The sequence below is a fragment of the Carassius auratus genome, unplaced genomic scaffold, assembly GCF_003368295.1.
Source record: "Carassius auratus strain Wakin unplaced genomic scaffold, ASM336829v1 scaf_tig00017892, whole genome shotgun sequence".
NCBI lineage: Eukaryota > Metazoa > Chordata > Actinopteri > Cypriniformes > Cyprinidae > Carassius > Carassius auratus.
The window spans coordinates 8369-32110 of NW_020524827.1; the positions used below are offsets into that span (position 1 = coordinate 8369).

General features: G+C 36.0%; 1 protein-coding gene across 5 annotated transcripts; it reads right to left on the reverse strand.

Annotated features, from left to right (window-relative positions):
- Window positions 1-902: 902 nt before the first annotated feature.
- Window positions 903-23691, reverse strand: LOC113075879 (myosin-binding protein C, slow-type-like). Of its 5 annotated transcripts, XM_026248537.1 has the most exons (32): window positions 23634-23690; window positions 23003-23053; window positions 22381-22422; window positions 21749-21790; window positions 20925-21035; window positions 20681-20829; window positions 20467-20584; window positions 20034-20085; window positions 19184-19240; window positions 18709-18717; window positions 17032-17195; window positions 16279-16411; window positions 14701-14709; window positions 14272-14396; window positions 14043-14148; window positions 13779-13945; window positions 13461-13626; window positions 12436-12542; window positions 12211-12347; window positions 11967-12126; window positions 11783-11887; window positions 10762-10950; window positions 9333-9467; window positions 9068-9235; window positions 8860-8948; window positions 8563-8755; window positions 7776-7915; window positions 7427-7586; window positions 5714-5850; window positions 4764-4950; window positions 3664-3703; window positions 903-1612 (listed from the first exon to the last, which is right to left on the reverse strand). In XM_026248537.1, exons 1-31 carry the CDS (start codon window positions 23671-23673, stop codon window positions 3687-3689), a joined length of 3465 nt encoding a protein of 1154 aa, XP_026104322.1. In that variant the 5' UTR covers window positions 23674-23690; the 3' UTR covers window positions 903-1612; window positions 3664-3686. The 5 variants fall into 5 exon arrangements, with proteins under 5 accessions (XP_026104322.1, XP_026104319.1, XP_026104320.1 ...); XM_026248534.1 differs by lacking the exon at window positions 3664-3703 and having other exon boundaries at window positions 23634-23691; XM_026248535.1 differs by lacking the exons at window positions 3664-3703; window positions 23003-23053 and having other exon boundaries at window positions 23634-23688.
- Between the last annotated feature and the right edge of the window lie 51 nt (window positions 23692-23742).

The window sequence follows — 23742 nt, forward strand, 5'->3', positions numbered from 1 at the left end:
AAGGCGTGGTTTCAGTAACCGCAGTTAGTGTTGAAGCAGTCATGTCAGGGAGATGATGTGTGTATCTAGGAGAAAGCAAAATCACTTCTGAAAGTAGATCTCTTTAAGATTAATCTTTAAGATTACTTAAAACAGAACAGCAAAGCATTTTATGGAAGACTGTTTCGCGAACCTAGGAGAGGAGGTCATTCTGACTTTGCTACGACAATCTGTTGCTTCTAAATCAGCTACTGGAAGTATTTGCTATTGAATGTTCAAATGCAGAGTTTTGCATGTCGCGCGCGTGTGTGTGCGCGCGCGCGCGTGCGTGCGTGTGTGAAAGAGAGACAGGGTCACACAGTGGAGTCAGCTGTCTTAACCATCTGTGGCTTGTGTACTGCAAACACATGCATTCTTCATCACTGTGTCTGTTACACATCTCTGTTCTCCGTTCAGGCTTGAACTGATGGTAAAGCTAAGGACATTATTAACTTTACATTTACTTTGAAAGATGAAGCTTGCGATTGTGGAAATGGGCATTACATTTCCGACGAGTGCTTGTGGTGATCAGTTAATCACAATGCACTGGGTCAGCTGGCCAATCAGAGCGGACTGTGCTTGTCAGAAGGAGGGACTTTGTAGAAAACAATGTGTTTGAGAGAGGCATAGAGGACCTACAATAATGGACAGTATTTGAAAAAATTTGTTTTTTGAACATTAAAGCATGGCAACATATTCTGTTACACCAAATACACAAAATAATGACCCCTTCAAAATGTATTTACAAATTATTTTTAACATAAATTTAGACGAAGATGGAGATGCAGTATGCAAACATCTTTCGTGCGCAAAGAACAATGTTTCCCAAACTTGCCTTCTGCATGAAAATCATATAGGCCTTTAAAACAAAAAAGAATCCGTTGTTTTTTATACAGAGACATTTATTCAACTGACATGCTGAAATGAACACTGGCATGTACCATCAAGTATCCTTAGACAAATGCAACATTTTCTGAAACGTTCAGATCTCATCTCATGACTGATCTGATAGTTGCACGGTATTGATATTGCATATTTAAGTGGATTTCAGTACATTCAGTAAAGAATGAAGGAAAGGGATTGGGAAAACTCAGGGGGAAATCAAACAAGAAAAGAAAGACAGAAACAGCAAAACCCAGACTTGTGCTCATTTCGGACAACCCTTGTTTCCCAAACCCAGAAAAACATAAATGAACCACATTACCATATCTGTAACTGACTGCTCTAGATTTTCCACAATAAAATGTCTATTTGTGATATATTTTGAAGCAACCATCCAGTTTACTGAAGTCATGCATTTGATTTCCAGTGGCATTTTCTTAAAACACAGCTTGATTGCACAGTGACAGACGCAGAGTTTTCTAGAACTATAGATCCATGTCTGAACACAGCATACCATGCCAAAGTTTAGACACATGTCCCATTATTTGTAGTAGTGACAGGGATTTCTGGGTAATCATTGGGTGAGTCAGCTCTCAGATGGATCCCTTCTTCTCTGACTCGGACTTCTCAGAGGTCTTAGACTCGTTCATGTACTTATCAATGAGGTGTAAGGGAACGCCTCGCTTCATCAGCTCAAAGAATGTAAAACCTCCTGAAAAAGGGGAACAAAATTACTATCAGAGTGGTGACACTGAAAACAATGAAATATGTATTTGTTCTTCATAAGATATAGCAGCCTTAAAAGTATTTGGTCATGTAAGCCACAACATGTCTAAATGTCTTTGCACTATATAGCAAAATATCACCTAGTGATACTTAGTGATCATTTTTTTGAAGATCATTGCCCTTGTTAAAAAGAATATTATTTTTACCATACTAAAAATGTATTAAAAAATAAAAAAAACTATATAATATACTTTCAAAGAATATATTTCAGTGTAAACTGAATGCAATATTTCCTGGTATTCTGACATTTAATTACGTTACTTGCATTAAATAAAAATTTTAAATAGTAAATATGTTAGCAATTAGTTGAACTTAGTTTTGCTCTATAATTTCATCTTTATATATAACTTCATAATTACATTTTATTTTTAAATATAGTAAAAGTGTATCACTGAATGCACTGACAAAATATTATTTAATGTCATTTCTATTGAAAATCTTATGAATTTAAATATATCTGTAATAACACATTTGTGAAGCTGCAGTTTAGTACATTTATAATATATTACTAACTTTATAAATATATTAACTTTAAATGTCATATTTGAATAGCACATACCAGTAAAAATGATATCCAAATAGCTTACATTTTAGTGTTATCAATACTTGAAAATAACAGTTCTTCTTTAACATATAATTATTAAAGCATAATGATTAAAATCTACTTTATAGTAAAATATGTAGTACTTGAGTAAAGAAATGCTCTCTTTGTGGGCTTTTATTTCATTGTTATATTATCTCTAAGTATTTTTTATATATTCTTTTAAGATTTAAAGTACAGTACAAGTACACAGCACACACAGTCAATACAAATTAAGTGAACTCATTTTTTTTACAGGTTTGGTTTGTTATTTTCTAATATAAAGACATTCAAGGCTTTAAGTGTGACTTAAGTGTCCAAAAAACTTTTAAGCCACTATATACAGAGAGAAGGGGTAGAGACGGACAAAAAGTGTGGAAAAGAGGAGAAGGACAACATTGAAATCAGGACAGGAATTTGTCAGTGTTCGGCAGGTGCAGCACAAATGTTGAGGCAGTGAGTTCAATCATCTCTGCAAGCTATTGAGGCGCTCATAACTCATTTCATCAATGCGTATCTTATCAGTGCTTGCTGTAGCATGTTGAGCTGCATGGACAGTTTGTTGAATGTGCTCTAAATTAGGCTGTATTTTGCAATATGAACACGGTTATAAATATACGAAGCATATGTTCACAGTGGAAGCATTTGCAGAAATAAATAACTAAGTGTTTCTTGAGCTGTGATGCTAGTCTTGACTTTGTTTTGAATCTGACTGATGGTCTCAAAGAAAAGAGACATACTCATATTCGAAGGAATAGGGAAGTATTTTGTTTGTTGTAATATGTGTGCGCATGTTGGATATTGGTCAGTCATGCTTCAAGAACATTTCTTTTCACCTACAAGAAGATTTAGGGTTTTAAAACTTCACAATAATGCTGCTAAATTGAAATAAAAAGTCCTTTTGTGCTATAGTCTATTTGTCAATGCATGCAAATTATGTTTGGGGGGGACAAACACTTAAAGTAGCACATCATAAAGTAGCATTTCCAGGGTAAAAACGGCTGCAAGCCAAGCATAGTGCTTCCATTCTGGAGAAGAAAGAGTCTCAGTTAGATGCTGCTGAGAAAAAGTAACAAATAGTAATTTAGCACGTAATTCATAATTAGTTTTTATAAAGGGTAGCACAATATTGTAACATTCCCCAATACTGGTTGACTTCAAAAAAGCAATCAAAAGCATGCACAGTATCAATTCTGTATGGATAAAGCAGTTTAAATTTAAACTGGTTCTTGGAGTTCTTGTAGCATCCCGTAAAACGTTCTCCAGTCAGAAATATAATTCTTGAATTTTAGGGCATTACACACCAGCAAAGAGCAAAAGCAGGGTTATTGGCAACCAAGGGATGCAGAATGAATGAAAAATAAGCTTCATATGCCCGAAACCATATGAAAGCTTACCTTGAATGAGAACAACACAGTAACTATTCCTGAGTGATGACTGGGGGAAAAAAGAAAATACGGATTAAACCCAAAGTTTACATGAGGGAGTTATATGTGCCTCAGGGTTCATCGCTGACTTAGTCATTACAGATTTAACATGAAGGAGTTAAAGGACATACCACAGTCTACCGAGAGGGAAACACAGCAATATGGCAATGTATGATAGAGTATGAAAACATGTCAGGACATGATACAATATGCAAACACTGGCGTCTAAGCAGAGATTTGATCAGATCCAGGATTTTTCACAGACCTGTTAAACAATGTCACTGTGTTTTTATGGGATGTGTGGTCCAGTGCCAGTGGTGAGATGAAATTGCTTTGGATTTGCTGCATGCTGTCGCAAATTCTCAGTTTATGCTAGTTATGCTGGAGCAACAACATACTGAAATGGTCCTATTTTGTTGAGAGAGGTCTTGCAGAAAGATCATGTCTGCACACACTGTACAATTGTAGCTGGAGACGAAAAAATTAAATCTAAATGCATCTACCATATCTATCTTAAGTTTTTATTTTTAGAATATTTTAATAAAATACTCATAAATGCCATGCTGGCGTATTTGTTTCTATTTCAGGAAAGAAAAGAGTCTTGCCATAATAAAGGCTTTGTTTGTTGTGTAAACAACATATGACAAAAAGCTGCACAGTACCACTACAAGAAGTGCAGAATATGAACAAAAAGATATAGAGGAATAGGAATCATTTACCACATGGCGTCCAAGTTATACTTACCCAGGAAATCCACAGAAGACATTAAGAATACTCATATTACCAGTTTTAAAAAACTGATCTTGTGCATATTAATTGGTTGGTTGCAAGTAAATACAGTGTGTAGGTTGATAAGGAGCTCTTGAAAGGCTATTTCACTTCACTAGAAATCTAGTTTAAATTGCTGGAGATCTACCTTCCAAGAAAATGAATCTCCATCCCTGATCAAACACAAATGAAGCTGCTGATTCCTATCCTCAGAAACACTTGATAATTACAAAAAGGTGTGTTTGATCAGGGTTGGATCTGAACTCTGCAGGTAGGTGCACCATTTTAATGCACAGACTAACCTTTGACCTCTAGTTTGCAGTCCACCTGAGCCTCTCCGAGGTCATTGACAGCCTTGCAGGTGTAAACACCTCCGTCAAACGGGCAGGGCTTGCGGATCTCAAGCGTACACACACCCTGGTTGCTGAACATGCGGTAACGTGGGTCGTCTATGATGGTAATCTTGTTTTTCATCCAGATGACCTTAGGCTGTGAGCAGTAACGGAGCATAGAATGAGAAAGCAGTAAACAACAGATACAATTTCTGGTGAAGAGGAACCAAAGCAACAGCAATCCATCAAACACATGGAGTGAAAACTGCTACACTTCTCACATGAGCTGGTTGCAGTAGAGTATTGAGTGACAGAAAGACAATATGATCCAGCGTGTCTGTGCTCAAAGATTACAACTAACAGGTGCAGTTAAGCCCATTGGGACACTCGCAGGTCAGGCCTCAAAGAGCTAAATACAGGCGTAAAGCTATGGGCACATGGTTGGAGCCCAGCGGAATCAAAGACTTTCTCAGAACTTGAAAGAAAGAGGACAATATGCATCAGAACCTTGTGTCAGCCAATAGGTTTTCATCAGTTCATTGAGACCCATGCATATTTTTTTTCAATATATGTCACTTTTTAGTCCTTTTTATCTGCACTTCACTTAGCAAGGATTGAGTTTCTTTGACCATGTTTACATATTTACATATTACAATGTATTATATTTCACTTTAAGTCCTCAACTAGCATTCTGTGTAATTTTTGGCAGAATTATTATTCAAATAGGCTATATTTAGCCATTTTTGTGCTTTAACATATGACATAGTGAGTGATCAGGTGTGATCTAAATTGAACTATGTTTGAGTAATTGAACAAACATGCAACATGGACTTACCTGTCAGAGCAGGTGTCAGAATAAATCATGAGGCTAAAGAACATTTGAGGTAGATTTCTAGGGGAGTGTCCTGTCAGTCACCTACCCGCGGATTGGCGCGCACGCTGCAGTTCAGGGTGGCATTGTACCCAGCGACGGCGAAGGTGTTGATAAGCGGCTGAGTGAAGATGGGCGGCTCGGTGAAGTCGCGGTCATTATACTCTGGGATTTTCAGTTGCAAGCCTGATTGAGAGTGAGAGGAAGAGCGAGAGGAAAAGGAGGAGGAGGAGGAAGAGTGAGAGGGGAAGGGAGAGTGGGACTTAGCATGATACGAGCCGAGAGCTGTATCATGGGGGAATTTCCCTTTATGTGATGAGGAAGAGACAACATTTATCATAAGCATTGGCAAAGCGGGACACACAGTCTGTTAAAGATATAGTCTGCACTTGGTTATTGTCACTCCAGTAATTTGTGGCAAATAAACAAATCTTTGTGGTTGCAGCATATAGGGAGAGTATATGTAGACATGTCAGGTAGAATCATCAGATTTGTGAAGCTACTACAAATTGCAGATCATACCTTTAACATTCCATTAAAGCCTTTAACGCTCCCTTGAGTCAAAACATAAACCTTGAATTAACCTTGATTCATTATGCTAAACTCTGCAGGAACATGTAACAATTGCAATCAAGAATACGAGACTAGAATTAGTGTTTCCAAAAGTGTTATTTTAGCATTATTTCTAAACTATTATATTATTATTGAAATATTTTTTCAGTTTTCATTTAAATTTGAGTTTAATATTTTAATACATTTTCATCTAATATTTATAAATCTTTTTCTGCTTTGTTTCAATTAAATTGTATTAAATTTTTTCTTTGTTTAACAATTACAACACTGTTCCTAAATTATAGTACGCTAAACAGTTCTAATATTTCTGCTGGATTCTGATGTTTCATTTGTGTTAAAAAGCCAATATTCCCGAACACACTTTGGACAAGTTGTACAAAACAATGTGAGAACTTTTTATTTTTTTATTTCTTTTTAAGCTGTGAATTTAGTTATTGCTTTCATACAAGTGGTATACAGCAGGAGGGACTATGATATCAAGATGTTCCTGTCCTTCTAAATACACAAACAATGTACTTTCTCATTCCAACATACATGCTTTTAGTGTGTATTATAGGTACAGTATTCATATTAGGACAAAGCCTTCATCTCAACCAAATATATACAGACACACCAAGCTGGATGTTTATTAGTAAATTAGTGTTAATTAGGACATCAGCCCTCAGGTACAAAAGCTATAAATTCCCCTGTGATTTCTCAGATTATAAAAAAATAAAAATAAACCTTAATGCAGTTCCACATCAGCCAGGCCTAAATTACTACTAAAAAGCAAATTTGTTAGGCTTAAGGCTGAAAACTGCTGTAAGTGATTTCTGTACCAGTAGCGAAAGAACCACTAGAAAAATAAGGATTGTTTTCATTTTTTTTCATTATATTAGTTGACAGTTTTATCGAAATCAGCTTAATTTGCATACTTAATGTTTATTTTGTTTTGACATTGTGAACACCAAATTCACCCCATTGGTTGAGGTTGGAAGAGAGCAAGGTTTCTGATTGGCTAAAATGCACAGATTCTACTTTGCCTATTTTGTCTACCGGGCTTCAGATCTTAATTCTCAGGACACCGGGACATTTTATAAGTGGTGTTCCATTAAAAACAAAAAACAAACCAAAATCACTTACTGCAGCATTGAAAAGGATTTAAACAAGCTGTTAATTTTCAAAGGAGAAGAGCGGAGCAGAGCTTTACCTTCTTTCACGATCAGAGCACTGTCTTTAGTGGCAGTGGCACTTTCACTTAAGCCCACCATGTTCTCTGAGTAGATCCTGAAGAAATACTCGTTACCCACCACCAGATCAGAGATTGTGATGCAGGTACGATGGTAGTGCTCTATACATGTGTACCACTCCTGTCACACACCCACACATGCTAATCAGGCTTTTTGGCCTCTTAAAACTGAAAATATTACAAATATTCTTTTCAAAAACATGTATATAAATTGCTTAAACCTTAAAAGTAAAGTTAAATCGCTATTACATTACAAAAGTATTATTGTAAAAAACAGCAAATGATATAGTACAGTGAAATTTTTTCAGACCATTGTCTTTTTATCAGCTTTCTGAATGGTGTAGCCTATTATGGGTGCATTGCCGTTGTCCTTGGGTGGGTTCCAGTCCAGTGCTACATTATTCCCCCAGACCTCTTCGATCTTTACAGCTTGTGGTGGGCCTGGAAGATCTGGGACAGACAGCAAAAGAAAATGTTCAGTGGAGCTTTCAATGGAGAACATGGTAGACTAGCGTTACATCATGTATTTCTCAGAATTATATTTGAAATATCGTATAGGCTATTTGAGCAAATAGGCTATCATAACGCTATTTGAGCAAAATCAACAACATTTATGACACAGTCGTTGTCAGATTTCTTTGGTAGAGCAGTTTCCCAGGAGCAGTTTCAAAGATGGCCACTGAGTGACATGACTGGTCTTAAAAGCACTTTGCTGATACTCTGTGTTTTAGCATTATGAGCAATATAGTTAGCATTAGTACAATATATTTAGCATTTAGCAGTATTGGTATTGTTAACTGAAAGTGAAATATTGTTGCTTAATTTAAATGAATCTGAAACAATATTAAATAAATATCACGTAAATATCGTGTGTTTGTTAGATCAATTAGAAATGTCACCATGACAATGAACTTAAGTTTAATTTGAAATACTAAAATTTCTTCAAAATCTGAAATAAAAATACATTTTCAAATACATTTTTTTTAATAAAAATGACAAAAGCACATAACAATGTTTTTCAACTTAAAAATAAAAAAATAAAGCCAATTCAAAATATAAATAATATAACAATGTTAATAGCATTTTATTGAACTAACCGACTATCTGAATGTCCAGCGTGGCCGTGTCGATATGATTCTCCACTTGTACACTCAGATCGTATTTTCCAGAATGCTTGCGCTCAGCTTTGCGGATGAACATGATGCTGTCACAGTCTGAGTTGCGAATGTTGATGGTTTGGTCAATCGGCTGACCCTCCTTCAACCAATTGACTTTTGGCCTTGGTTTACCCTAAAAAAAAAATGTATAAATAAAAATCATTTTGAAGTTTTTCTTTTGTAACCCAGAGAGGAGGATTTCTTTCGAGGGTTTAATATCATGATCCGTTGACTCACCACAAATGGCACGACGAGGTTGACGACTTCGCCAACCTTTCGAATGAACGTCTGCTTTAAGTGTCGAGGTATGCGAATCTTAGGAGGCTCTGCCAAACAAACAAGAGAGCATTTCTATAACCGGCTTAAAACATCTTTATAATCATAAATCATTTCTCTAAATGATATATGCTATTAGTTTAAATACACTGTGAAAAGTGGCTCTCACCGATAACCTCTTTGACCAGAATGGAGTGTTGGGTTGTGCGTGGAGGACTGGCCCCAGCAGCATTTATGGCCTTGACACGCACCAAGATCTTGGCCTCCACTGGCAGACCGGTTATAGTGTACCTCGTTTTTTCAATCAGCTCTTTATTAGCAAGTATCCATTCATCAGCTGTCAAATACAGTATTGTATAAGCACAAAAACACATGATAACCTACCAGTGGAGAACAACTTATGCAAAGCATACAGTAAATGTTTTTAGTCTTACTTCCTTCAATGCAGTATTCAACTTGGTAGCCATCAAGTCCAGCGGCACCGATGGTGTCTGGGGGTCTCCACTTCATGGTCACTGTGGTATCTGTGACGTCATCCACCACCAGCATTGTCGGTTCACTTGTCACAGCTAGTAAACGCATTAAATGAAGGAAGTGATTCGTTTTAAAATGGGCTTACCTATTTTTATTTGCATGTATTTCAGATAAATGTAATAATAAGTGTATCTGAATGTTTTTAGCCAATATTTCTGCAGATTAAATGTGTGAAATATATATTTTTTCTCAAATTCAGCCTTAGATGCTTATTTTTTCCACCACATTTTTCTCTTTTTACTTTTTAATTATGTAATAATTGGTTACTGCATGTATTCAAACAATATATTTGCGCTAAAAATATTGTTACATTAACAATTTCATTTTTTCCCCCTTCATTTTGTTAATTAAAACATGATTCCCTCATTGAAGAGTGTTTGATAAACTCTCAAGACATTGTTTAAATGCATCCTTTTTTCATGTTAATATTTTTTGCAGAATTTGTTCTGAAATATATAAAAATATATATTTCTCAGCTTTAAACTTAGATGCACAAGTTTGTTTTTTTCTATATATTTCTTTCTCGGTTTGTTTTGAATAGTATAATAATTGGTGTTACTGGATGTTTACAGCCAATATTTCCCATAATTTGTTCTGAATCCACAAAAATAAATAATTACGTGCATACATACATGATTTCTATTTGTTTTCTCTTTTTATTTTGATTATTAAATTAAGCTTGACTCCCACATTCAAAAGTGTTTAATACACTGAAAAAACTATTAAATCTACATGTTACACTATTGCCATTGTGACCCTACGTTATTTAAAATCAAGCTTTAGATCTTTCTGGTTGAAGGAACAATTTATACCATTTATAAATTCTTATTTTTCTGTATTTGTTCATTATTCACTAATATTACAAATATTACAAAACACAAATGCCAGTGAGATACCAGTGAGATCTCTCATATCTCACTGGTATTTCATGCATTTTACAAGGGTTTCTCGTTAGCCTCGACTCTTCTATTCTCACGCAACTCTTCATGTCTTAGCTGTGACTGAAGCAGAGACTGTGTCTGATCTCATAACATTATAATCTGCAGATGGTTTGGCAGCCATTATAAAGTCCTACTCAGTTCTAAATCTCAGGCCTGTCCTCTGAAGGTCACAGACCGAATGTTTTGGATACTGGCGTAGGCACATCAACACCTGTTGCACAGCAAAGGGAACGGAAAAGCTCTGGTGTCTTTGTCTCACTCAATGGGATATGTGTAAATGAACATGCTGTGTGTTATGTTACATAATAGACACAGCGTTCATGACATAACTGATTTGAAGAGACACAAAATCCCATTGATAATTCAGATGGGCCACTGGGGTACTCACCCAGGGGAATGAAAGGTTTGGAGGGTTCACTGGGTTTGGAGACGCCGATAGCGTTAACCGCAAAGATTCGCACCTCGTATGGCACACCTTCAATCATCTTTTTTGGCTCGAAGGTGGTCTCTTTGCAAAGGTCGAAGTTCAGCCTCATCCATCGAGAGCTCTGTTTCTTCTTTCGCTCAATGAAATATCCTGTATTATATGTCAACAAAAGCATGAATTCACTTCACATTAATGAACTGAATTACTAAATGATGCATATTAATCACGCTAATAAGAGCTTCTAATTCTCAACTGCATCTTTAATGGGGTCATTTTTTATTATATATATATATCCACAGAGATCTATTTAGAATGCTAAAGTAAAGTTTTGAGTTCTGGAAGTTATATCTTATTTTAGAGGATTAGGGAAAATGTGTTTTATTACAATGTGATGTTATATTCTCTGCATAATTTCTTCTAAAATAACCGTAAAAATATATTTTTCAAATGCATCCTTAGATACATGATTTATTATATTTCCTTAGCATTAGATGGCAATTTTTTTGTCTGTATTGTTCCTCTTTCTATTTTTAGTTGTGTAGTAATTATTATTGCTACATGTATTTATACAATTGGTAATTTTGGACAGCAAAGATTTAAAAGTTTTATTTTAAGCTTTCTATTTTTAAAGAATGCAAAAAAAATGTCCACAAAAATATTCTTCAACACATCAGTTTTTAACAATAATAATAAAGTTCTTTGAACACCAATTCAGCATATTAGACTGATTTCCAAATGATCATGTGACAGTGAAGACTGGAGTAATGGCTGTTAAAATTCAGCTTTGTTATCAGAGTAATACATTATATTTTAAAATATATTATAATAGAAAACAGTTTCACATATTTCAAATTTTTACTGTTTTCACCACAAAAAAAGGTAAAGTCATTAAAAAAAATAAAAAAATAACTAAAAACCTAAAATTAGCAGGCTGCTAAAATATCAATATGATGCATTTTTTAAGCACAGGAAGTTGATTTACCAAGGATGGGGGAACCACCATCATAGCGTGGCGGCTCCCATGTCATAGTGCACCAGTCTCCACCCACATCAGTAACCAGAGGAGCCTCAGGGGCATCTGGGATATCTAGATAAAATTAAATATGGTACAATTTACTGTGCCATTACCCAAACAAACATTGTTTTTTCAGGATAAAGTGTCTTACCTACAACTTTGATTTTAACACTAGCTGTGTCTTCTCCAGCTTCGTTCTGAAGGACGATCTTGTAGTTTCCGGTATCTTCTCTTTCTGCGATATCAATAGTGAGGCAGGTGTGATCTGCAAACGTCTCTGCACGAACCCGGTTTCCTGAGTCAAGGATGACCTGAAACAACCCATTAGCCCAGTTTAATGCAGGTGTTTTATATTAATTTTTTTATGTTTATCTAATTTTAGTTTTTCTACTCACCCGTTCTCCCTTCATCCACACGACCCTGGGTGCTGGTTCTCCACTTATAGGGATCTCCAGCCGGAGTTTGTTTCCAGCCACAATGGTCACTGTGTTGTCCTGGACATTCAGTGCCTCTAAATGCACCCTGGGAGGATCTGCGGAGTTGACCCAAATGGCATTTTTGAGAGAGCTTATTAGCATAAATATGATATGCATTAGAGAACTTGTAGGTTGTTGCTGTACCTATGATGTGCACTTTGGCAGACAGCGTCTGTGTGTATCCCTCAGGAACAAAGGTATAGTCGCCAGCATCATGAATAGTGGAGCTCTCAATGTCAAGGCTGTGATTCCTAAAAGTTGAAAGAAAGCACAAATGAAAAATAAATATATGGAAGCCCATTTCCACAACAGAATAAAAACAAAAAAAAATAAACAAACAAAAAAGTATACAACTTATACGTTATAATTCTGACTTTTTCCTCACAATTCTGGGTTGTTAGAAGTAAAATGAGAAGTCCGGCTGGTGAATTATATACGGTGACCAGGTAGTTCGCGACACAACGTAATCTCCACAACACAAGAAAAATGACTATATTTCATTATATTGTCTAATTCCACTGTGTACTGGCTTGTTTTTATTGTGTTGTGCTAATTTCTTATCGTTGTGGCTTGTTTGTGTTGTGCTAATTATGTTGTGTTGTGGCTTGTTTCCGTTGTGTTGTGAAGATTTCATTGTGTTGTACACTACTGGGCCACTGTAAATATTAACTCACAATTGTAAAAATAAGTCACAATTGTGAGATAAAAAGTAATAATTGCAAAACAAACTAAAGTCTATTCTATTCTGTTCATTTCTATATTCCGTTTTTTGGAAATTAGGAGAAATCACAATTAATTATGGTAATTAATTATATATTATATTATTACCTTAATTATATTAAGTATAATAATTATTATTATATAAATTATATAATTTTATTTGAATTTGAGAAACACTGTTTATTACATTCTTGGACCAGCAACAAACCAATTTATGGTAGTCAAGATGGTTTTTGGAATATAAACCAGTTACTATGTTCCACAACTACTTCTATACATGGTACGTTTATAGTTAATTTTTACACACACACACACACACACACACACACACACACACACACACACACACACACACACACACACACACACACACACACACATATATATATATATATATATATATATATATATATATATATATATATTTATATATATATAAATTGGTGTACTTGGTTCTGTGTATAATGGTGAGTCGTTCGCTAGGCTGGATCAGCTGGCCATTCTTGTACCAGCGGCCTGGGACGTTTCCAGGGTAAATCTCACAGTTCAATTTGAGAGGTTGACCCAACAACACTGTCACACTCTGTAAATCCATTAAAATCTTCAGAGGCTTCACTGAATCATCCAGTGGCAGGTAACAGGAAATAAAAGAAATGACAAACATTTATAAAAAAAGGGTCAAATAAAGATGCTTTTCTTTTTAATTCAAATAGATTTAGAAAGTTCCTTAAGGCAAATGTCACTGTCAAATAGCAAAATTATCATACGTTCAACTTTAACATGAGCTTCAGTGGTGCCCCCGGTGGCCATCAGGGAGTAGGTGCCAGTGTCGTCCTTTGTAGCATCGTCAATGATCAGCCAGTGTTTGGTCCCCTCGCTTTTCACGCGGTACCGTGAGCGTACCCCTGTGGGGACCTCCACCCCATTCTTCATCCTGTACCAGACAGTCAGCAAAGAGGTGATGTCAATTTGCTTTGCTTGTTTAACACAAAAATTGGCTATTAAACACCTGAAATTTCCATTGCACATACCATTTAACTTTGGCTCCTTCCTCGGACACTTCACACTCCAATTCAATTCTCTCATTCACTGTAGTTTTTACAGGCTCCAGCTGTTTCACTATGTTCACAGGCAGTTCTATATAGGAGAACAAATGGAGGACATCATCAAATCATTGGCAGGCAGAGTTCAGGAAAGTTGTTATAAAACAACAGCATTTATCAGTTCTGTCACTTTTTGAGCATGAAATCGTAGGCTTACCTTTCACAAACAGTTCAGTGGTGCACTTCTCTTCTCCTGCAGTGACTGAGTAGGCAGCATCGTCGTTTATCTGACAGTTGTTAATTACCATTATCCGTTGAGTGCCTTTGTGCTCAAAGATATACCTGCACAATCAATTCATTAGTTACTGGAAGTCACTGGCTTGTTTTGGAACTTTTTTCATTGTCAGAGAAAATACAGACAAATTAACTGGCCTTATTGTGTCTAAGTTGTGCATGTGTTGATAATAACATTCTTGCTTGTGATTACTGGATTACTCATAGTTTGTTATTCCATTCAACATATGCAATATATTATACTGTACATACAACATGGCACTGAAAGCATCTGAACAGACCCATACAGCAGAAATGCGTTTACTCCTTTGGTTCAGATATACAAGACAGTCCCGAGGACTGGCTGACTTACTTCCTATTACTTTATGGTGAACAGAGGAGCCAGAACAGCCGGAGCACAGGATGGAGAAGGTGGAAGTGGAGGATATGGCAGACAGGTGGAATCACCATTGCATAACAGACAGAAAGGACAGATAGACATCATGCCTGGATCAAACGGGTCTGGAAGAGCTGTTAGTGTTACAGTTACTGTTTATAGAGAGAAAGAGAGAGAGTAAAGTAGGAAGAAGAAAAAGAGAGAGTCCTCCAAAAAGCAGGGAACACTGGGATAGACATCATTGAAGATAAGCAACCAGAAAAACTGCACCGACCACCCAAATGGCTTTAATTTAGTTGCTCTGAAGAACCATTGAGAAGAGGGTTCATATGCTTTTCCTTCATTTTCAAATAACTTTTACAATTATTAATAAATTAAGCAACATGAATACTGTTACAGAAATTAAACACTTTATTTACTCCTTAGCATTAAACGTTGTCTTAAAAATAAGATAAAAAGTGTGTTTTAGTTCTTTTGATAAATTATTTTAACCTGTTAAATGTCACCCCGTCCCGTATACGGGATGCCTACGTTGACTATACTATATTACAATCAAATCTAATCTAATCTTGACAAACTATATATCGTTGGAAAGGTCTAAGACTCCCAAATATATATTTTACCAATATTTTTTGTTAAAAATTATGTAGGAAAAGTAATAGATGAATTTATGACAAGAGTGCACCCTCAGAAATCTACATTACAAAAGGAGCTTTTACCTTTGTTTAAAAAAAAGATTTCCTCGTTGCCTTTTTCTCTATCACTTTTTAGAAATCATCAGAAGTTATATATCACTTGAAAACATAAAATCTCAAAATTCATCCTTCAAAACCCATTTTAAAATCAGACATTGCATTACCATGTAAATGGTACATCAAAATCATGTTACAAAATGTTTTCAGTCATGAATTATAAAAATTTAGGTTTGTATCATGCACATTCATGTCTATCTTCAAAAACGTGAGTGACAGTTAACAGGTTAAAACACATTATCGCAAAATATTTTGTTTTAAAATGTTATTTATTACAAGGCTACAAATGATAACAAAACAATATTTTTGTGTAAAGTTTATTTTTTCTAAGAAAATAAATTGTATTATAATAATATTACCATGACATATTTCTCCAGAGCATTAGAGGTAAATATACATTTATTGTACACGTTTCAGGCAGCTTTTGCAACTCTGTTAAAGTCCTGTGAGGGGGTTGGTGCCTTTTTCCTGTACAGTTTCCTGTTGTTAATCATTCACTGTACACTACATTTAAAACTTCAAATGTAGCTCAAGAGCTTCACATTGGCCTTCAATCACATAACGTCCTTTAAACATTTCTGGAAGTTCCCATATGGCACAGATTAATGTTTGAAGAACGTTGCGTGTTTGCCGGGTATGAAATGCTGATGGTCAGTTGTGTGTGGCAAGTGTGTTTGATTCAAACAGAGTCATTTCTGCATCCCCTGTGACCAGTAAGCTAAAGAACACAATAAATGAAGGGTTTAAGCAGGTTGGTTTATACAGAGCGTGTCTCTTAATGGAGTTGTAGGAGGTGACATACTTTGGAGTAGGGCGGATCTCTTGTCCATTCTTGTACCATTTTAACTCCACGGTCGGGTCAGCAAGGTCCACAACTAACCGGATCTTTCCGCCTTTGTCCACCTGATACGCAGGTTCCAATCTCTTTGCAAATGCTGCAGTGGAGAGTTAAAGGAATAGTTCACCCATAAATGAAAAATGACTGATAATGCACCCTCAGGCCATCAAAGATGTAGATTAATTTTTTCTTCATTAAAACAGATTAAGAAATTTAGCATTACATCACTTGGTCAACAGTGGATCCTCTGCAGTGAATGGGTGCCATCAAAATGAGAGTCCAAACAGCTTATAATAAAAAAAAAAAAAATCACAATAATCCACAAGTAAATAAACCAACTCCAGTCCATCAATTAATGCCTTTGTTTCTTACAAGCACACCGTTTTTCACTTCACAAGTTGTTAATTGATAGACTGGCATCTAATGATTATTGTGATGTTTTTATCAGTTGTTTGGACTCTCATTCTGATATCACCCATTCACTGCAGAGGATCCATTTGTGGGCAAGTGACGTAATGCTAAATTTCTGCAAATCTGCTATGATAAAAACAAAAACAAAAAACTACATCCTAGCATGGCCTGAGAATGATTGTAAGCCAAATATTCAGTGCAGATGATTAACAGCGTTTCAACTGAAGAATTATACATTTCAAATGTGAACTGAATACTGCACACTTATCAAGCAAAATAAACATCTAAAAGAGTTGAAATCAGCACCTTCACTCTTTTTCTCTTCCTTTTTGGTTTTCTTCAGTCTTTTCAGCAGGCCTCTGAGATCGGTGATGCCATACATGAAAGCAATCTTCTCATATTCATCCGGTCGGGCGTTTTTCAAAATCTCCCACACATCCACCTCAGGAACTTCCTCTTGCTTGTGCTCCCTGACATCACAGAGCAGTAAGAGGTCAGAGGTCATGGCTAGGGTTCTCCGTCATGTGTTGAGGAACCAGATCACTATGTAGGAATGTTCATAGGCTTTACTATGAGAAGAGAATGATGAATGTTCCACTATTTTCTTCCTTTTATCTAGTTCCTCAAGACATGTCACACAAAGAGATGGGCTGGATAACCTGCCTATGTCATGGTAACCTGTTACAGGGAGAGATGCTTCACTAGTTTTTAGCTACACAGGGGTTGAAATGATCAAGGAAGGGATGGTTGTGTGTTTATGACTGGGGACCAGAATTTAGTGAGGGCTCCTGTACTACTTTTCAATTGAACTATGTTCGGAAAGGATAAGGTCAGTAAAAAAAAGGGTGGTTGGGGGTGGTTGGGGGGGGGGGGGGGGTTTGTTATCATGTGGTTAACATGATCGTGCTCATGATGGATCAACAGACTAAAATCATTTACTAAAAGAGAAGTGTGACGTTTGTTTGGGTGCATTATAATGTAGTTTAGATTAGGAAGATTTATAATTAGGGCTGTCTATATAAAATTAATTTCGTACAGGTCTCAAAATGTGTTTTAAAGGTTTAACTAACTTAACGTGGCACAAAGTAAATAAACCAACAATAAAAACATGTCTAGAGTACAGAATTATGCAAGTATTACACAAGCATTTTGTTTTATTGTTGGTGTGCTTAATTCATATATACATAAACCAACAATGAAAACAATGGACAAAAAAATATAATTATTGATAGATAGATAGATAGATAGATAGTTAGAGATTTGATGGACAGCCTTAATTACTATTCTTCATTCATTAATAGTATTCTATTGACTCTGTCCTATAGCTTAAACTGTACCCATCTCTTTGCAGGAGTCCTGTCTAAACACATCTGCAATATATTTGTTTTCTTTTATATTAGGGTTAGAAGTCAATGTTTGTTATTAGGAGTGAATATTGGTGTTATACATGATCACAGTCGTTAATGATCAGGGTGTGAGACGGTTAAATTAGTCATCATCAGTTTTTGTCATTCAGCCCTCTTCTTACACAGACATTTCCCTGAATGTCTGGAGGTCACATGATTATTTTCATGTTTTAATGTGTGTTTCAAATCTGCAGTCGTTCAGGCAAGTATTAAGAACACTGAGAGTTTGCGGTTGCAGTTGTGTGCCTTGTTTCTCGAGTATAAATCAAAATTCCATGAACAAAAGTAGTGATAACACTATTTCACAGCTTCATGTAGAAGTGGTCCATCAACAACTCGTAAATGAGTGGAAAACATTCCCTTTCCATCCGGTTCTGACCTTGGAAGGGTTGTTTCCATCATTTCAGAGCGTTGCTGAATCTTTTATGAACGCTGTCTTTAAATAAAGTGTTACCGGACTACAGTAGGCCAACACTCTTGCTTATACAGTTCCCGTTCAGGTCATGCTTGGGAAGCTAGAGGATTATATTACTTACCGGTGATAACCTCTAATCGATTAATTACCTACGATACTAACCTGCCTTGTCTGAAAGCGTAGGGAAGAAGAAAAGAGACAAGCCAAGATTTCTTTTTTTTCCATTATGCAGGAGTTTAACTTCTGATATTAACTAACAACAAAGCAGAACCTCATTAAAAACGATGCTTCTAGAGGCAAAACCCAAAAATGAAGATTGTGTATATGAAGATACTGTGTGTGAATCCAGTATTTCATTTATGTTTGCAACACATTTATGCAGTCTTATTTATATGCCAAAGTGTGTATTATTATTGATAATAATGGCACACAAATACTGTCTTATGCATTTTAAAAGAAGAGTAGTTGCCTTGTTGCAATAAAAAATATTATTAAGAAAGCGTTTATACTGTTGGATTTTAACAACAGTGTAAAATCGAGTATGAAGAAAAAGACACCCCTGTCAGGGCTTAAGATAAAAAAGGACAAAAAATAAAAAAGAATTGGTCCTAGTGGGGGACCAGACTGGAGTTCTCACCTATGTTTGAGAAGCCCACTAAAGTCAAGCTCGCCTGCATCGTCTTGGCCTTCACTGCTGTTGTTCACAAGAGATTAATGGAAACTGAATCAGAAAAGTCACAAACATCAGAATCAAACAATGCTAAAAGAACAACGCAAAAGCCTGCAATCTCTGCATCCGCACGAATGTAGGATTGAGGTGTACACAAGAGCCTTTCGCCTCACGACCGAATGCAATAGCACTGGCGTTGGGCGAACTGATTTGTGCACAAGCTCCTAGTGGTCTCATGACTGATTCTCCCAATGGTACTTTGGGAGAACAGTATGAGCTTGGATAGTTTGCGTTTCTTTCTGACACATTGTTGGGGTGGAAGTTCCCGGTGCAAGCGTTGGCCTTTGAACAGTTCAACACATTGGTTTGGACGACGGGTGGATTTGGTGGTAAATATTTTTTGACAAAATGGTTAACTGAGAACTTTCTGGTAACCCAGTCCTTCAACAAACCATGTTTATGTACATCGGTTTGTTAAGGATTACTGGAACAGAAGTCCTGGTTTGATTGAGTAAACATTCACTGAGAAGATCTTCTGGCATTTTGATGCAACATTTCTCCTGGAAAGTGATATTTTAAGATTTTCAAATATCAAGTATGATCTACTTTTCATTCTGAATGAAATCGTAACATAATTTCTATAAAATAAATAAATAAAATGCTTGATAATGCAGAGAATTAAAAAAATTATCTCATACCATAAAGTAAGATTATAATTTATTATTGCTGTTGATTTTATCACTATTTTTTTTTTTTTTACATTGCTATACATTTCTCTTAATAAAAATAATTTCCAGGGAGGATGCTCTCCCTTTACCTTCTTTTGAAAGCTGAGCGGATGTCAATGTTTTGAGAACCATCTGAGACCTCTGGGGAAAAAATAGCAGAAATAGAAAATAAATAAATTAAACACAGCATAGAGATTAAAATGTACACTACCGTTCAGTAAGTTTTTGTCTTTTTTTAAATGTTTTTTTTTCTCTTATGATCACCAAGACTGCATGTATTTGATTATAAAATAGAGTAAAAAACAGTAATGTTGTGCAATTTTTTAATAAATGGCTTTTTTCTATTTGTATTTATTTTTTAAATGTAATCTACTCCTGTGATGCAGAACTGATTTTCAGCCGTCGGTACTTGTATTAAGTCTCCACAGTCACTTTTGATCAATTTCATTTAAAATCATACTTTTGAACGGTAGCATTGGTGTCTTTGATTATGTGTCTGTCGTGTTGAATCGGAAAACAAACCTTTGACCTCCAGGTCAAAAGAGCAGCTATCAAATTTGTCTTTGTAGGTGACCTCACATCTGTAATTCCCTGCATAGTTCTCCTTCGCCTTTATAATGTGCATCTCAAAGGTGTGGATCTACAGCAGAGGGGAAATCAATCCCAAACATTAATAGAAGAATAGGAAAGTTATGCAAATGCTTCTCCACACTACACATTCTTTGAGTGGGATCACCTTGGTGAAGCGATCGAAAGATTCTTTAAGCTGCAGATGCTTCCCAGTCTTGCTAGCCAGATCCATCCACTTGCCTTTGAACCACTTAATGGTTGGTTTACGAAGCAAGTCTTTGGCCTCCACCTTAGCAACGAAGGAGATGTCTCCACCTTTCAAACAATATAATAAATGGTTTCGTTGAATAAATGCTGCGAGATCTAAAAGATGTGCATGAGAGCCTGAAATAAAAGCTGCAAATACTGACCAACATTGATGGAACCACTCTGAGGCTTTTCAATCAACAGGATCGAGAGCGGCGGAGTATCAATCTGTTTGTCGAGCTCCTCGGGAGGCTGGCCGTCCCCCAGAGACCACACTGACCAATTAGGAAACAGAACACTCTTACCCCACTCGTACATTTTTGGTTACTTTATAATAACTTTCATTTTTATTAGCATATTGTAATACTTCATAGGTAATAACAGTAGTGCACATTCAACTATTCATATTTCTATATGCGTCAAATTTCTTAATGAAAGTTATTATAAAATATTTGAAATGCATGTATCTTCCAATCATCCAGTTGTTTTAACAGACACGCACGCACACAAGTACTCAACAAACACACATTGCCGCCACAAAGCAACATGGAAAGCATATAAGACACTGAACAATGACCTTTAAGAGGGAAAAGAGAGAATCGGTTAACATATGAAAATATGCATTGTGTAGCAAAAACATTTCGGAAAATATTCAGATCGCTCAGTGAGATTTCACAGATGCTTTTAGTCAATGATCAATGATGAGATTAAATCTTCACCAAATAATATTGTATTATGACCCGTGCCATTCATTTTCCCATGGAGGGTGGCAGATGATCTCCAAAACCCCTCAAGTTTCTTTCAGGGTGGGGTTTGGGATTACGACACCGCTCTGGCCAAATGTACACATGTGCAGGTATCATTTGGCTGTCCATTGTGGGAAAATTAGGCACTAGAAAGCGTCTTATCACTAAACGTATTCCTGTTGCAGAAAGTGTTTGTGGCTTCTAGGGATCAGTTAATGCATCTACAGTAGTTATAGAATTACCTGAGTCTTTCCTCCCCCTGGTTGACTCAGGGTCGCTATCATCTAAACAGAGACAGAGACAAATTTACAGCATATTATAAGAAATATTACTGTAAAGTCCATTGCGGCCAACACACTGTAACACACAATGGCACACAATTCCACATATAAAACATGTACAGAAATCAGGAACAGATTGTTAATGGCACTCTATTTTGGGAATATGACGCAGTGGATGCGTCGTTCCATACAAGTTCAGTTGTCTTTTCAGGAAACTTTGTGCTTCGAATATTTCTATATTTACATACAGTACAATTGTTAGCCTAATTTGAATTACTTAAGATATAAAGTCTGTCTTTCTTTCTAAAATATGATAAATGTATGTTAGAATATTCTAAAAACTACTGTATTATAATGTTATCGCAACGCTGCAAATATTTTATGGTGAAATAAATGATGGAATTATTAGGAATTTTGTGTTGGAGAGCGTTACACTGGATGTAAATGTAAATTGAAAGGGCAAGGCTCTACTGTAAATAACTGTATTCATCTTCAACCTGTTTTGCACAAATTAATATTCACATATAGTCTAAAAATAAACATATCTCTGGGTAGAAAGTAAGAGGGGGCATTCATTAGTGAAAGACTCTTACTAGGGAGGTCAATAGAAAGTTTCTTGGGAGTGCTGCCATCCTCTGTTGAAAGAAAACAAAATATTATGTATTATGAGTATCTGTTTTAGCCAAGTGAAGGGCTGTTTACTGACCTAAAACAAGTTAATTATGAAAAGTTCAATTTAAGAAATTGCTGCAAGTAATTAATGAATTTTTTTCCTTTAATTCCCTTTTTTCCTCAATTTTAAGTTTTTTTTTTATTTTACTTTAAATTTACAATACAAAACATGTATTATATGCAAAAATATGAAATATGCATTTCTGTACAAGCATTATGTGTATAAATACTGTATACACTGTATCCCTCCCTTTATATAGATATGATGATATATTATATAAAGGGTCTAAATGCTTGTAGGAATCAGGCAAAAATCACAAACATGGAGTGCATGTGTTTTTGCACATACTTTCCTTTGCGAGTTTCATCTGGAGCCGTAAATATTACTCTTTAATTAGTCCAGTCTTCATTTGGTTTTATTGAAATACTCCCAAAGTATTTGCATTTTGAATTTCAAAAGCATACTTTTTTTTTGATAGCAACAACATTAGTTCAAAAGTGTAAACAGTGTTTTGATGAGGAGGGGTCGTCATGGTTACCAACCTGCTGGAGGTGGAGGTGATGGAGTGCTGGCGGTGACATCATCATCTTTATCTGAAATAAAGGTGTGATTGACACATACACCAACCTATCACTGAACTCCATTTCCAGCCGTAGACCAAACACAGCATGCACACATGAATTTTCAATTCAACATGAACCCACTTACAAGGAAAAGATGGAATGCTGGGAGTGTTTGCCAGTGTCTTGGACAAACATGACAGGAATGGTATGTGACTTTGTTGTGGCTGTGTATACATGTGAGGATAAGAGTGTGTTTTGCAAGGCAGAAGCGATATGTATACAACCACAAGCTTTATCTGATGGCCCGCTGGGCCATGAAGCAACACACGTGTGGATGGAAGGAAGTGTGAGGTTATATTTTGGCTTGCCAGTGAAACCCATGAGCATTTTGCAATACACAGAGAAAAGCTATGCTTTAATTATTGCAGAAGATTTGTTGTTTTGCAACAGGAACAGATTCAGCAATGCGCCCTGAATGACTGAATGCCACATTATTAAAGCTTCAGAGAAAACACAGTAAGTGTAAATGCTCAAAGCACATATACACACAGCTCCACACAAAACACACACTGACTTATATTCTTCTCTGTCCTCCGTTGTCATACAATACCTTTTATAGGGGTAGCTTTTGTATCAGCAGACTTCTTCATTGAAGGTGCTGATCAGTATAAATTCAAATGTTAGTGGACACAAATACAAACAGTCTAGGATTGCAACAT

Excerpts from the sequence above, each read along its gene's own strand:
- LOC113075879 (XM_026248534.1), bottom strand. The coding sequence starts at position 23,673 with ATGAAGAAGTCTGCTGATACAAAAGCTACCCCTATAAAAG. Across the intron at positions 19,241-20,033 it reads CGCTCAGCTTTCAAAAGAAG|CAGTGAAGGCCAAGACGATG; the intron begins GTAAAGGGAGAG and ends TGTGAACAACAG. Across the intron at positions 13,946-14,042 it reads GAAGGAGCCAAAGTTAAATG|GATGAAGAATGGGGTGGAGG; the intron begins GTATGTGCAATG and ends TGTCTGGTACAG.